At 40.0% G+C, this 14863-nt stretch overlaps 2 protein-coding genes across 3 annotated transcripts in view; both read right to left on the bottom strand.

Annotated features, from left to right (window-relative positions):
* Positions 1-740: 740 nt before the first annotated feature.
* TMEM97 (transmembrane protein 97) lies at positions 741-4073 on the bottom strand. The gene is made up of 3 exons (XM_080562775.1): positions 3496-4073; positions 2156-2300; positions 741-1645 (listed from the first exon to the last, which is right to left on the bottom strand). The coding sequence occupies exons 1-3, from the start codon at positions 3616-3618 to the stop codon at positions 1395-1397; spliced, it is 519 nt and encodes a 172-aa protein (XP_080418901.1). The 5' UTR covers positions 3619-4073; the 3' UTR covers positions 741-1394.
* Positions 4074-5906: 1833 nt separating this feature from the next.
* Positions 5907-14863, bottom strand: part of NLK (nemo like kinase) — a 51425-nt gene continuing 42468 nt past the window's right edge. The window contains exons 9-12 of one of the 2 annotated variants that reach the window (XM_080562771.1): positions 10743-10829; positions 8804-9002; positions 8269-8362; positions 5907-7709 (exon numbers count right to left, since the gene is read on the bottom strand). In XM_080562771.1, the coding sequence (XP_080418897.1) occupies positions 7655-7709; positions 8269-8362; positions 8804-9002; positions 10743-10829 (435 nt within the window). In that variant the 3' untranslated portion in view covers positions 5907-7654. Of the gene's footprint in view, positions 7710-8262; positions 8363-8803; positions 9003-10742; positions 10830-14863 lie in introns of both variants that reach the window. The other variant, XM_080562772.1, reaches the window with a different exon arrangement.

Here is a 14863-nt window from a genome sequence, read left to right on the forward strand (position 1 = left end):
TAATTTTCATGTTTATAACAACACACAACAGAGAGAAACAGCAGTAACTTTGCCCGTATTGACCAGATTATTTTTCTATCTATTTAGAAAAAAAAACCAACTTACACATAACAGAAGTGATCTATTACAGATACACAAAAAATAATTAGAAAATATAGCAGAATTAAGAAGATTAAACTCTGAAATCCATCCATACAGGTAGCAATATTAGAGTAGAATTCTTTCATGAGTGTTTCAACTATAGAACATCAAGCTGATGAGACAAACCCTTCTAAGTGTATAGCGGCACCAGCAGCATGTAAAAAATATAAATATGAATATGACATTTAAAAACTGAATGCCCATGATTTAAATGTGATCTAAAATCAAGCCTCATGTTGAAGTGCCAGTAGATGCATTTAGTTTCTTGTCTTTAGGCAACCAGCTATGGAAATGTTGCCCTTCTCAAAATTTGTGGAGGGTTTAAATTATACACCAGTAAAATCCTGAAATATATAATGACCGAAAAGCCTGCTCAGTGACCTGTAATTTTTGCAAGAGTTTCCAAATGTCACTTAGAGATCAGATTAAGAACTTAGATAAAACCTAAGTTCCTTTTAGTCATTTCCTTCAGAAGATTAAATGCAATGTGGATGCATTTAGTTATTTCCATACTAGAAGTGATTTCACAGAAAAGTTTACAAATCCTTGTTTACAATTAGTGAAGTACTTGAAAATCCTCTATGAAGAAATATGCCTCATTGTCAAACAAAATTAATTTTAATTCAGAAATCCAGATTTTGGCACATTTATCGCTGGCCAGACGTTTACAGTTAATCAAAATTACAGCAGAGGAAGAGAAGGTGAAATTTTAAATGAAGGGATGAGAAAGGTAAGGATTATTACATGATTTGAAATGCTTCAAAAGTAGTAGAGAAAAAGATTTTAGCTTTGCAAATTTGTATGTAATCAGTTATGGATTTTGCTGCGTATGTTCTTAGAAGACAGATTTCTTACTGAAGTCATCTTGGAGAAAGGCAAGTTGAAAGCAAAGTGTCAGCTGCAGTTTTCACCCCCCACAGGTCCCCATCACACGGTTACACATCAAATGGTTAAAAGTTCGTTTTCCCAGTACAGAAGGACCGCACAAAATCGATACTGGGAGCAGAGCTGCTGGGTCCCTTAAGCTACGTACAGCCCAGGCACCACAAGGAGCTGCCAGTTCAGGCTTCTGCCAAAGCCGCTCCTGACTAAAGGAGACGTGTAAACTCAAGCCAATTCGAACTTTTCTTGCGGGAGCCTGATGCTCTGGTGAGAGGCGTTGCACTGACAACACGAGACAGGTGTTTGTCCCAGAGGACTAGGGGCTGAATCAAAACAAATACGAATGTTGTGCTTACAGCTTTCACAGCAGACTACTTCCTCTTCCTTTTCTCCACTTGGTTGTACTGGGGGCTGTACAGCATGGTGAAAAGAATCAGAAGTGGTATCAGCAAGTAAGGTATGTATATCGATAACAGCATTAGGCGTTCGTGTTGTGTCTGAGGACCCAAATGCTCAGACTTTGAGAAATCATGGAAAAGGATGTGAGCAAGGATAGCAACCAAAGATGTAGCTACATGTGTGGAGTATATAATTGCAGGAGTCCTTATCCATTTGCAACCACCTGTATGGAAGCAAAAAAGAAAACTATTTAAAAGTTCTGAAACAAGCTGAATTTGGTGACTTTAAAATTAACAATATTATCTGTATTTATCACAGGACAACCATAAGCCATATCAAAAATGTACTAGAAAATAAGTACTCGTAGCTACCCAGAGAAATAATTAAAACTTTCACTATTAAAACTTCACATGCTCATTCTAAATTTCCACAAAATTAGAAGTGGTGAGTACACAGGCACGATCCAGAGCTTCACTGTCATTGGTAGCTTGCCAGATGTTAACTGTTGATACTGGTTTCACATAAGTGACTGCCGTTGTAAAGGGTCTGTAGTAACCGTTTTTATTTCTGACAGGGCTGCTTCTACTCTTTCTCAGATGAAACTTGCCATGAAAATAGCACTCCGTGGGGTATGTCCCTATAATCACTTAAGACTGATAAAAACTGTCTCTGCAGCCAAAAAGCACTACGCAGAAATGCCGCACAGGACATTTTCTTACACTTTTATACCAACCTTTTATGAAGGCGTACGCTGCAATGGGAAAGAAAGGCAGTTGTAAGAAGGCTTCACAATACATAAACGCCTTAAACCACTCCGGGGGCTGGATCATCATGGGATCTCGAAAGGTGACTGCATACCACTCTAACAACTCCGTCAGCTTAAGAAAAAAGAACACAGCTGCAGATTAATACACTGAATATCAATGGCACAAGGTGAAAAATAATTTTTGGAAAGCAATTGGCACAATTTCCTACCAAAACAAGACCAAAATCACAACAAATCTGCATGTTGGCATCAGCAGATACGAATGAACTCTCGCCTCTCCCTCCTCCTGCCCCTGCTGGTGCCCATCCAGGGGGCTCAGCGCTCCGGGGGCAGCTGCCCCAGCCGGGCCCCCCAGCGCCTGGCAGCGCACGGGGCTGGCGGCTCGCTGCACTGCCCGAGTCTGACGGAAGGATTTGGGATTGGGGAGCTGCGGTTAGTTTCCATGACAGAAATGTAAGCTCCAGCATGGCTTAAGTTCAAAGTTGGACTTTGAACAGAGAGATATGTATTGAGGCTTGCTAGTTAACTATTAATTAGAAATGGCTTCTCTAATGAAATAATTGTACAGAATGGCAAAAATCAAATGCTCTAAATGTAAAGCTAGTGTGAAGGTACCGATCTCATCCTGATAGCACGAGTCGAACCGATCATCTTCTATTCATCTACCATTTTAATCGTCTTCCACAATTTTATTCAAAGCCCAGCAAAGTAGAAATTTTCACTAATAAAGGTGGCTGTTGGTCTGCCTGCTCCCACGTGGCAGTGACAGTTCCTGCTCCTGTCTTCTGCAGGCCAGCTGCGTGGCCAGAGCCTGGCAGCTCCCAGTGACAGGTGACAGGAGCCCAGCAGCCCCAATGACGGGTGACAGGAGCGCAGCAGCCCCCGTGATGGGTGACCCGACCCAGCAGCCCCGGTGCCGGGTGCCGCAGGTAGGTTCCCCGCGGGCGGCTCTTGCCGGGCCGCTGTGCTTCCCCGCACTGCGAGACGCGCGGCCCACGCCCCGCACGCAGCGGGGGGGCTGCCGTCCACAGCACGGATTTATCGGGGGCTTTTCTTGCCCGAGCTCGTTGCTGGAGGCGTCCGCGCTGGAAGGAGCAACCTGCGCGCCCAACCAGCTGCTGAGCGTACCGGTAAACTGCATTTGTTCGCGTCCCTAGGTGGGCGGCGAGACGCAAAACACAAATCTTACAATAGCTCTGCCAGAGCAACCTGAGCGCTGCTGCCGAAGCGCACCGCGCTTCCCACCAGCGCCGCCGACATCCCCCCCCCCCCCCCCGCCCGGCCAGGCCCCCGCGGCCCCGACTCACGCTGCGCGGGTGGAGGCCGGCGGCGGGCAGCAGCGGCTGCAGGTCGATGAGCAGCGTGATGGGGACGTGCGACACGAAGTACAGCGCGAACAGCCGCTCCAGCCACCGCGTCCACGCCGCCATCGCCGCACGGCCCCGCCCCGCCCCGCCCCGCGGCGGAAGCGGCGAGCGGAGGCCGGGGGCCGGGGGGAGGCCGGGGGGTGCCGGCCGGAGGCCGCCTGGGCGCTGCGAGGCCCGGCCGGGGCCTCCCCCAGCAGCGGCCCGCGCGGAGCGGGACCAGCCGAGCCCCGCAGGCTGAAGGCTTCCTCCCGCCCCCCCGCTTCTGGCAGGCTGGGCCAGCTGCCGGCTGCACAGCTACGGGAGCTGGAGCTGCCTTTGGCTTAATGTCGCATCTGGCTTGAGCCCGGCTGGACGAAGCGCCCTGGGAAGACAAAGCGTTGGTACCGGCCCAGACAGCCCTCCCGATCAGAGCCCGGAGCTCGCGGAGCAGGGTGCTGTGCCGGCAGGCAGCGCAGGGCTGAGCCCGTCCTTACGGAGCAGAGAAGGTGGAGGTGCAGCTCATACAGCTCTTACTGCCTGGAGTCCCGCCTTCCCAGTTATGAATGTCGCAAATGGTTTTAATCATTCCCAAGATGGATTGCAAAAGTATGCAATTTTCCATGAAATTATACCTGACAGAAGAATTTTTAAAAATGATAAAGAACAAACAGATACTCTGTTACCAAAACAAATAAAGCATAAATAAGATTATTACAAAAATTGCTACCCAGTAAACATTAAAATTATCTGTTCAGTCTGGTAAACAGTCATAGGCTCCTGGCAGGCCAAACAGCAAAGTCCCAAACCCACCACTAAATTGGCTACAGGAGAAAAGCAGGTTCTTGCTTTTGTCATTTAACTGATTTGCCCTATTCAGTAGTGTACTTCCCAGGAAGTTGACTTTGGCAACTTACTTTTCCATAGCAGATCTTGTTTAGTTCCTTTGCATCACCATCAAGATGTATACATAAATACGTTAGGCCTTCTAACAGTAGGACATTTCTCTGGCAATCCGTGGATAATTTTGAAAAGTTGTATTTTGCACTTACTGCGCTCTTCTCAAGGCACAATTAATAAAAGGAGATGCAGAAGCTATACTTAAAGTGGTTAAAACTTGATTACAATCTAGTTCATTTGACAATAGTATCAACAAAGCTTAAAACTGATAAAAATGGAACTCTGAAAACTGCAGTCTACAGTGGATGCTAGATTTTAACGTCACTGAGAAACGAGCTCTCTCACCAAGCTCATGCTAGGAGTATGTGCAGAGACGCATGTGTTCGCTTTAAAAGCTGGACTGTCTTTGGCAGAAGCAGCTCTTAAGAGCTCTCACTTTCATTGGAATCGACTTACATTAAAAATGTAAAATGGAGTTGAAGCTACTGAAAACATTATCATAGCTTTTTTTTTTTTAAGCTATGTGCACACAATTTTACTTACCCATTTGTGCTAATTGTGCCAGTTTTAAACTACTCATTCTGCACAGTGCCTTGCCCACATTAATATCAAGACACCCTGGAAGGTTAATGTTCAAAAAGACATTTTACTCTTGATACATTTAAGAACAAAATTAACTCATGAGCCTCTAGCAGTGAGCTCAGAAAATACACTGATGCATAAAGTGAACTTTGCTAATTGTACCATTCATCTGCTCATACCCCGACAAAACTGTGTGTCAAACTGAGAAGACCCAGCAAATGAACCGCACCTTTGTTTTCTAGTCTTATGCTGAAGGAGAATCTAACAAATAAAAAATGGCAGTGAATGAATGGAAAATAGTTCAGCAATTGACAGCCATGAAGCAATAATGACACCAGCATCAGCAGTTCTGAAACATGTTAAAACTTATCTCGTCAGAGTATGAAGACTTGGAAGAAGAGGCATATACCTGAGTCACAGACAGTATCTGTGGCAGCCCTGGGAAGACAGCCCATGCTAAGCTAAGACGACTTATACTCTTTATATCACTTCAGTTCTTATGAGGTCTTGAGGCTTTAACTACACAGTTCAATTTGTTTAAACAAGTCATACGCATAAAACATGAACATTTTTATTCATATTGTTGCAACACCACTGCATGTTGGATTGTTTCCATTACGAGTATAGAAAAGATAAAAGCATTTGCACTGTAAAAAATGACACAAACTTGGCAAACAGAGTAAGATCTACACTTGCATGGATGGCTTTCAACCTCTCAAGTGCAAGTCAGCTGCTTGTTTTGATTTAATCAGAAAGTTTTGCCTTTATCCAGGATCAATTTTAAAGAGTAAATGAATATCATTTAAGTCACATATATGTGCATATATATGCCTTTACGCAGATGCGTGTGTAAAGAAATCAAAACCATGCCCGAAAGAAGATGTTATAAACTCTTTTTACTTGTATTCTTTTAGACAGCATTTAATCAAGATTGTAACAATCGAATCTTAAATAAAGGTAGGAGATGAGACAGGAAATAAAGATAACACACTTCTTTTTCAAATGTCACATTTAATGTTTTCACCACTGTACTTCAAATCTACATTTTACAAAGTGACCAGCAAGTGTGCCACATTAACTGACCAACCTCTGAGATTTTACCTTTCATACCAGTGTCTTCTTGGGCTCTTTTAATTAAACACGTTTCTCATTCAAGTGAATTGAAATGCTTCAGTTGGTTTTATTCTCAGGAGCCTCATAAAAAACAAAGATATTGCACCATCTTTGTTCAGTTATTCAATGTTTGTCTCTTTCACAGCAAATAATTACTTCATTGAAGTTAAAACTTCCAAACATAACTTACTAATAGTCTCCAATTTCAGCTCAGATCACTCGTTGAAAATACTCTGCTAAATACAGATAACTTACAATAACTTTAACAGTTAATTGTCCATAACAAACACCATGGTTTTTCTCCAGACCAATGTTCAAATTTTAAGACCACCCTTTAATATTTCTTTGTACAGGTGAAAAACAGTCTTCAATTTTCTAGTCTTGTTTTAAATATAAAAGTTGGAAGGGACATTCAAGTTTCAAGTCTCCACACTGAACTTAAAAAAAAAAAAATCATGTGGAGGTAAACAAACCAAGTTGTATACTCCAGGAGGTAGAGGCCTTCAATTTGTGTTCATATATACATATGCACAGAATTCAGTGTTCCAACAGAAAAAGAATTAGCCAAAAAGTAATAAAAGTTATTTACTACTGTGACATTTCAAGACTTCCACAGCTTTGCCTAAAGACACAAACACAATTAACATAATTCCCTATGTGCTTTTTTTTCCTTTCCTTTTTTTTCTCTCAACTGTCCAGTGCAGGAAAAAATTCTCACAAAATTTCACAGACCTAAAATGTGCAAGCTAGTTTCTCTCTATACAGCAATGATGTCAGGGATCTCTGAAATTAGCCCATAAATGGAATTATTTACACACATAGAAGATGCATGCTGGGGGGTTTTTATGTAAGAAAGAGCAGAAAAAACTTCTAATAAAAATAGATTAAATATATATATATATTTATACTGGGTAAGGAAACAGAAGTTTAGTCTCTCCTAGTCACAAACTCATTCTCTCTACTCACAACATCTGATTTTAGAACAGCACACATCACCATCACAGCTCTAGTGAGAAGCTATTTATAGATTGGATCACCAGGTGACATGCCCACCTACCGTGGTCACTGTCATCTGACATGACTTCATGATTGGTCGCAGTCAAGTTTTCTGTATTCCTTAGTTTTAGAAAACCCCAAATCTTCAGGAATGGCTCAATATCAAAATGTCTATCTTTTTGTACAATCTCTCTTTGATTAAAAAAAAAAAAGAAAAAGAAAAAAAAGAAAAAAATCCTTCCCAAATTTGGTTCAATTCTGTTTGTTCTGAGCTGAGCCATCACAGCTGCACTAGAATTCATAAAACACGTGCAACTCTGGGTAAAATATTTTCTTCTAAAAGCACAACCACTTTACAAGATTAAAAGTCTAGTACATTTCTAAATATTATTCATATTGTACAAGTAGTGGTTGTTAATTTAAAACTTCATTAGTAAAATTACAGTACAAGCATGATTAACCTCCAGAATTGCAAATCCCAGACTCCAGTGGAAAGCTACATTACATCTTCAGTAGTATATTATCTTCCACTTTACTCCCAAACCAGTGGAGATGGCGGCATCTCAGACGGTTGAGCAACTGTGGAACTAGAATGCAAGTGACACAGAAAATCAGTGTTCATTTGCAAAAGCTAATAGACAAGAAAGTTAATGCTTGACCAGTAAGCAAACATTTCATCCCCCCCAAAAAGAACAGAACAAAACAAAAAAGATCAACAGGTAACAACACTGATGACTATTTCAGTATACTTTATCTACTTATTTTCTTAACAATTCTTTATCTATAGTTGCCATTCACTTCAATGTTTTTACAGTGCAATTTTACAATCAGAACTCAACTTTTCAATCCCAATTTTTAGACTTAGTCTTGACTACTGTACTTTTCCATATTTACAAAAATATTACTCAAAATTTTTGCACATTTTACTTGAATTCTAAGTATTCATATTCTAAGTATTCGTAAAATTTAAGTGTTCGTATAACTACTTTAAAAATGTAACTACACATATGCTTAAGGCATTTTTTGCAGAATTTATCTATGGACCTCTCTTATCCTCGGAAACTCAAAACAAAAACATTATGGATGTATGAATTCTGTATTAATAATAAATGTGAATTAATATCAGATGTGATTACATACAGTTACCTAATAAAGCTCTTAAAAGCAGCAGACTGAGGGTTGATGCAGAGAGGTACTCTGTTTCCTTTCTGCTGTTCCAAAATGAACTGATGAATTATTTCTGTGAATAGGAGAAAAATAAAAAACAGACGATTAGATTAAAGCTTTGTGCTTCAGTTAAATGAAATGCAGACTGGAGGAAAATAAAGCTTCCTTCACCAAAAGTACATGTTAGTAAGGATAAAAGAACTCCAGTTTACCTAGCTCTGATCTGATAGCATACCTCTTACCATGAATTCACACAGAAATTTATGTGCACACTGAAATAAATGCATACAAAATAAAACTGTCAGTCAATACTATAGTACTGAATTGATGATAACCAGTTATAGATTAAATCCCAATTTAAATTCTTTCCATCATCTTTTCCAGAAAAGTACCAGAAAGGAGAAAAAAAACCACCTTGCATTGTATATGCATCCAGATTGCATATCCTAACTATATACTACTGAAGGATGGAGCAGGAGGATAAAAGCATATGCAAAGATTAACTACTACTCACCTTTAACCTGACGAACAGAACTGAGGTTCTTTTCAAAAGTGTCATCAAATTTGGGATTAGTGATGGGTTCAAAATCACTAGTATAAACTCTTCCAGTAGATGTGGAAAAACAGCATTTGCACATACAAGTGTGGTATCGCAACCGCCCTTCATCGAGATATGGGTGAGCTAAGGCATCCTTAGCAGATATTCTTTTGGACTGGAACAATGCATTTAAAGAAAATTAAAAAAAAAAAAAGAAGTTAGGGTATCTCCTGAGGTACTGAAACAGTGTAAAGACTCAACATTGTTTTATAAACCCCAGACCATGGTAAAGGACTAGTTCATGTCAGGAGAAGTTCTAGCTTTGCAAACACTCTGCCACTAGGGGGAACATTTTACTTAAAAACAAGCAGCATCGCTAAGATGACATTGACCTTTCTGTACCAGAGCTAATGATAGAAAATGCTGCTAAAGATGATTTCTATAAATACATTTTTCAATAATTACTTTTTTTGTATAACCTTAAAGTTAGGACTCTTGCAATAAATCAAAATAAAACCCATATTTATTTTTTGTAATGCTAGCAAATACGGTATTTTGTAAATCCATATTCTGCAAAACATTTTAATGTGCCCCTAAGTACATACTAAAAGTAAAACATAAATTTAAGCATTACTGAGGCCAGTATAATTCAGCATATGGCACCCAGAGTTTTTAGAAACACCTTACGTGTCATGTTTCAGAAAACAAGTGGCAAAGGAAGAGAAGGGAGGAAGATGGTCATAGTAAGGGATTAAATTACAGTCTATTTTCACATTAGTGTGACTTTTTTGTGCCTAACCCGAGTACTCAGGCTTTAAGTGTACAACACCATCCCATCGAAAAAGGAGAACATTCTCCATTTCTAAAGAACTAGAGACATCAGTGCTATTACATTTTCAAGGTGAAATCCATTGTTATAGGCAGATTTAAAAAAAAAAAATCCAGGAAAAAAGTTACTTGCTTAAAAACACAGAGCAAAAACAGTGGCAAAGCTTGAACTAGAACCCAAGTGTCCCAATTCCCTGGACATTTTTTGGATGAAATTAAAATCAACTCTTCTAAAGGATTATCCGGGTTCTTAAAAAAAAAAAAAACACAAAAAACATTTGTTCATTTATTGAAATGTGATTTGGGAATAAATAGTGTTCTGAATGTTGGGGGAGATAGAAAGGCAAAAAATAATCTTACATATAAGTTATGTTATAACATGTCTGTGTTTTTGTCCAGTAAAGCAATCTTAAGACTTTTTTATTTTTATTTTTTATTCAAGAGGTACTGTACTGCCTTCTGAAAACTTTATCAGTTACAAGCTTCGTCCTTTGCCGTTCAGTCTATTTTCTATTTTTCATTTAAAAATTCAGGGATTTCCTCTAAAGAATAACTAAGGTCACCTGATTCAGGTATCAGATTTTCCTGTAACTTTTTTTTTTCCGGTAAGCTCAAAGACATGAGATCTAATAAATCCAAAGCAGCAAATTTCTATTAGAAAAACAGATGCTCAGTGGAAAAAAAGATCCTGCTTTGTGACTGTGTAGATGCAGAAGGATTTTTTTTTGTGTTGCAAGACCATGAACACCCACGTGTCTCTAATTAGAACTGCATCAAAGTATCTGATGTTCTGCTACCTACACCTAGCTAGGAAAAGATAGCGTGATTCATGAACACCCTCATCTCTCACTCCATCAGAGCTTTCTTCAAAAGACAGATTTTAATTGTGAAATACCCATTCCAGGGGGAAATTAATCGACCAATTATAAGATGATACTTTTATGTCTTTTACAGAATCAGAAGTTCTGAAATTCAATCTAGAAGAAAATCAGTTAAAGCAACTCTTTACTAACAATATTCATTTAAATAGCAGACAACTAAAATTTTTAGAACAAAACGTATTCAATTTATTTTAAAGCATACTTACTGGATCGAAGACCAACATTCTGCAAAGGAGATGAACTGCTTCATGAGTAGCTTGACTGGAAAGTGTATATAGGACAGGAAGGGATGGCTGTAAGGGAATATGGGAAAGAAAAGCACAGATAGTTGTCCCAGCGGATCAATCAGCCAGAAAACACCTCTATAGCATGCACTATCTTATAGTTACCGGGGTCAAACTTTGTGCTACGAAGGACATGCACTAGCTAAAGCTACCCAACAAGAGCGTAATCACTAACTCAGCAACTGTAACAGAAACCTAACTGATGATTTTTTCCTTAGTTGAGATGTCAACCCTGGACACGTCCATATTTCAAACACAACATTTATCAGAGAATAGTTGCTGCTTTGACCGCAATACAAACCTACAAGGTACAAGTTTTTTTTCCTCTCAAACAAATTTGGTAATACCAGCATCTGCTCTATGTCAACAGTTATTCCTCAGCTACAAGACAAATTTTAATTCTTGGTGAACTACTGATGTAACTGATGCTGAAAAAGCTTTAAGCAATTTTCTAAGATCATTATAAAAGAGTAACTACCAAATTTTGTACTTCTTTCTTTAATTATAATCATAAAAACATGGCAAGATGGAATCACAAGTCATCCATGTGTAGTCTTATGCCTTAATCAGAAACATTTCAGCGCTTTTACCAGGAAGGTTACTGTCATTTCCACTTTACATCCAAGGCATGTGGCAGACCAATACCATAATCCAGTGCTCCCAGTCCCCAAATGTTCCATGCACATTATGCCATTTTTCTCCTAGCACTTCTGAAGCCTCTTGAAGGGTTGTCTGTAACCTTCACTTGCTGTAAAATGGCCTTCTGCCTAGTTCTTAAGTATTTATTTTCAACATTTAGTGCAAATGCAGAGTCCTTTTTCTAGGGAAGATATTTATTTCCCTCTGTAAACACTACTTGAAGCTGTGCTGCTGAGAGGTTTGATTACCCACGTCACTTCCAGTATTTCATTGTTCTGATCTCAGTCACTGCCAAATGATGGATTATTTTGCTTTTCTTTACCCAGCCGATCCATATCTAACTGACAGTGTCATCTAGTACAATTAAAATGACCTTCAGGCATACAGTGCTTTGCGCAGAAAGAAACAGGCCGACTCCCCACGTCTGAAGGGAAGGGGAAGGGGGGTTCAGCGAACTGCGCCTCGGGGTCACAGAGGCTGCAGGAACGCGGGAGGCGACGTGCCGGGAAGGAGCACACCCGCCTGGCAGCAGCAGCACGATGCTGGCCCCAGTTAAGCGCCATGTGCTGACTGCACGGAGCTCCAGCACTGCAGACCCGTTCCCTGCTGTGCCTCCTCAGCTTGTTCAGGCACACAGAAGCACTTCGGCCTGTCCCTTCTGAACGTTTCCAGCTTTAGTTGAGGGTGCAAAACCCTTGCGGCACAAATGCCCAAGTTAGAGCAGATTTTAGCTACACCCACCGTTGTCGGGACCAGGAGGACAAAGCCTGCCTCCCAGCTACGGGCCTGGGGCAAGCTCTCAGGGGCTGCCAAGCAGCTGCGAGGCCGAGGCCGAGACCAGCTGCTCTTCCCGTCTCAGCTAGGGCCCAGCTAGTTCGACAGGCAGGTAATATTTTAACGAGGTTTTACTTAACATACTAGGTTGCCATTTGACAGCTTTCACATATTCTCTGGTACCAAAGTCTGAAACTGACTCTGAAACTGAATGTTAACACAAGGACAGTAACATGCAAAGACAACCCACGCCAATTCCTAACATGTGGGAAGAAATCACTGCTTGAAGATGTCCAGAGTGAAAAAACAAATCAACAATAAAAACTTACTTTACTCTTATATGCCATTTGCTTGAAAGCATTAGCTACATCAGGGACACTCTGGTATGAGCTTCCAAGGTATTTGTTTTAAAGCCACAACAAGGTCATTTGCCAAAACCAAGCACCATATTTTTCTGCTTCATTTTCATTATTCACATTCCCAAATCAATGCACAGAAAATATAATAAACAAAAAGTAAAATAAGAATTTCCTAAAAAATTCTAAGTAAATTAAATTTAATTAACAGAAAATAAAGTTTTAATCCTTTCACACTATAATCTTGTTGAATATGTATCAAGAATTCAGTTGAAAAAGCTTTCACTGCTTCATAAAGGGTGCATTAAGGCCAGTGCTTATAGTCACTGCAGTGGAATGCACTACAGTAAACCTTCAAAGTAAATGAAGTGTCGCCAAACAACTGCACAGTTACTCCTTCAGAGTGAAAAAGGCAGTACTGGGGTTGGAGGAGAGTCTCAATTTTCACACTTAGAAGAAAATGAGAACGGAATCCTGCCAGAAACAAAACCAAAAACCCAACCAAGCAAAACCCGGCCCCTTGGATTTAGGCCAGGCACTACTCCAAAGAGAATTCCAACCATGGAGTCTGTTACTGTTCAAGCTCCAAAATTCTTAAAATTTACCCCCAAACTCCTAAAATTTCCTTCTTTTTTTTTTTCTTTTGAAAAGGAAATAAACCAATGCGCATACACACAACCACCCACACATACACCTTGGTTCTCCTCCCATGAAAACTGAAATAGCATTCACACCAGCAAGTGAATGATTAATTGCAGTTGAGGTGGGGGCAGAATACACCAGCCTACGGACAGAAATGACTACAGCATTCTGCAAAAAAATATAACGTCAACTGAAAGCTAGCTAGTGTACTTATGGGGCGATATTCACTGCCAAACTTAGGCCATGTATTACAGCTGCGTGGATCTGCAGGGCTTCCAGAATTGCATGAACTCTACACAGACTTTCAACTGGTATGCGGTGTTAATATTTGGCAGGCATCTATTGCTTCTATCTGTTCAGCAAAGCTAATAAATACGAGTTGTTCAGTTTTTGTAGATTTGTCAGTACATATAAAGATTAACTTATAACAGTATCACTGCGGAGGTATAAATCTGAAACACCGAATACAGCACCATGCGTTTCTCCGTATTTGGTGCAGTCTATAGCATATCTTTCTATGTAATATTTGGTAACTTCATATGATTTTCTCAGTAGTAAATACCATCTATGCAAAACAGTACGGTCATCCAGGCTTTGTGATTAAGTAGATTTCACCCACATACTGGGGCAGAAAAATATGATAGCATTCATCATTTATAGAATCTGCTGCATCCAGTACAAACAAGGATGCATTTTTCCACTACACGTATGCCCCTTAATGGCAGCTTGTCTGTCATTCCAGGAGCATCTGGTCATGTCCAGCATCAGGCAACAGCATTTTCTTTGGAAACTGCAACCAAGCCCATTGCTAGAGATAAAAAACAGTCCTGATAAGAGAGTACTAGCCAGGTAGGAAGAAACTGCTAACCTCTGAATTACCATTAAGATTTGGTTATCATAGAATCGACACTCAGGTGTTTCAGCAAATAAGGTGCATCTATACTGGTTTCCTTCCTCTGTAACAGAATGAAAGGAGCACAGCAAAGGGAATGAACTCCAGCACATTTTACTTTTAGAAGTGGGTCAGCACATTACTGGCAGTGAATATGGTAAGGAAATCTGAATCCCTGCTCACGGTACTCCATGAGTGCAGTAGGAGATGCTCTAACTAGTGCTGCTAGTCAAGCGACTTCAGTTCGCTTAGAACTTAGTTTGAGGTACAATTTTTAAATACAAAACCAAAAAAGTAGTCTGTACAGTATGTAAATTTTTATGATGACAACATACAGGGCTTTGTTGTTGTTGTTGAAATCAGAAACTTCACGCATTAATCTGTTTGTACATAAAGCAGCCAAATACTTTACCCCTTAACTCCTATTCTCACCTACATTGATTAAAAATAGTTTGTGCAAGAAAGCAATTGTCTGTTTCAAACTTGTTTTTCTCTTCCCGTTAATTCCTTTCTAATTAAGAAACTGGTAACATTTAGCTATTTATAATTAGCGTAATCTCCATTTTTAAAGATCAAAAGCCATGAATTTGCATTCAAACATGAAGTGTGCTTGACACAGTAAACAGAAATATCAGTAAAGAAATCAACTAGATGCGCTGTAACCCCTATTTCCAAGTTGCAAATGAGACACCAACTCCAAAGACTGTTCAACTTCTGTAGCATTCCATGAAGAATGTTGT

Source organism: Anser brachyrhynchus, assembly GCF_964034855.1.
Source record: "Anser brachyrhynchus genome assembly, chromosome: 20".
In the NCBI taxonomy this organism is placed as follows: Eukaryota; Metazoa; Chordata; class Aves; order Anseriformes; family Anatidae; genus Anser; species Anser brachyrhynchus.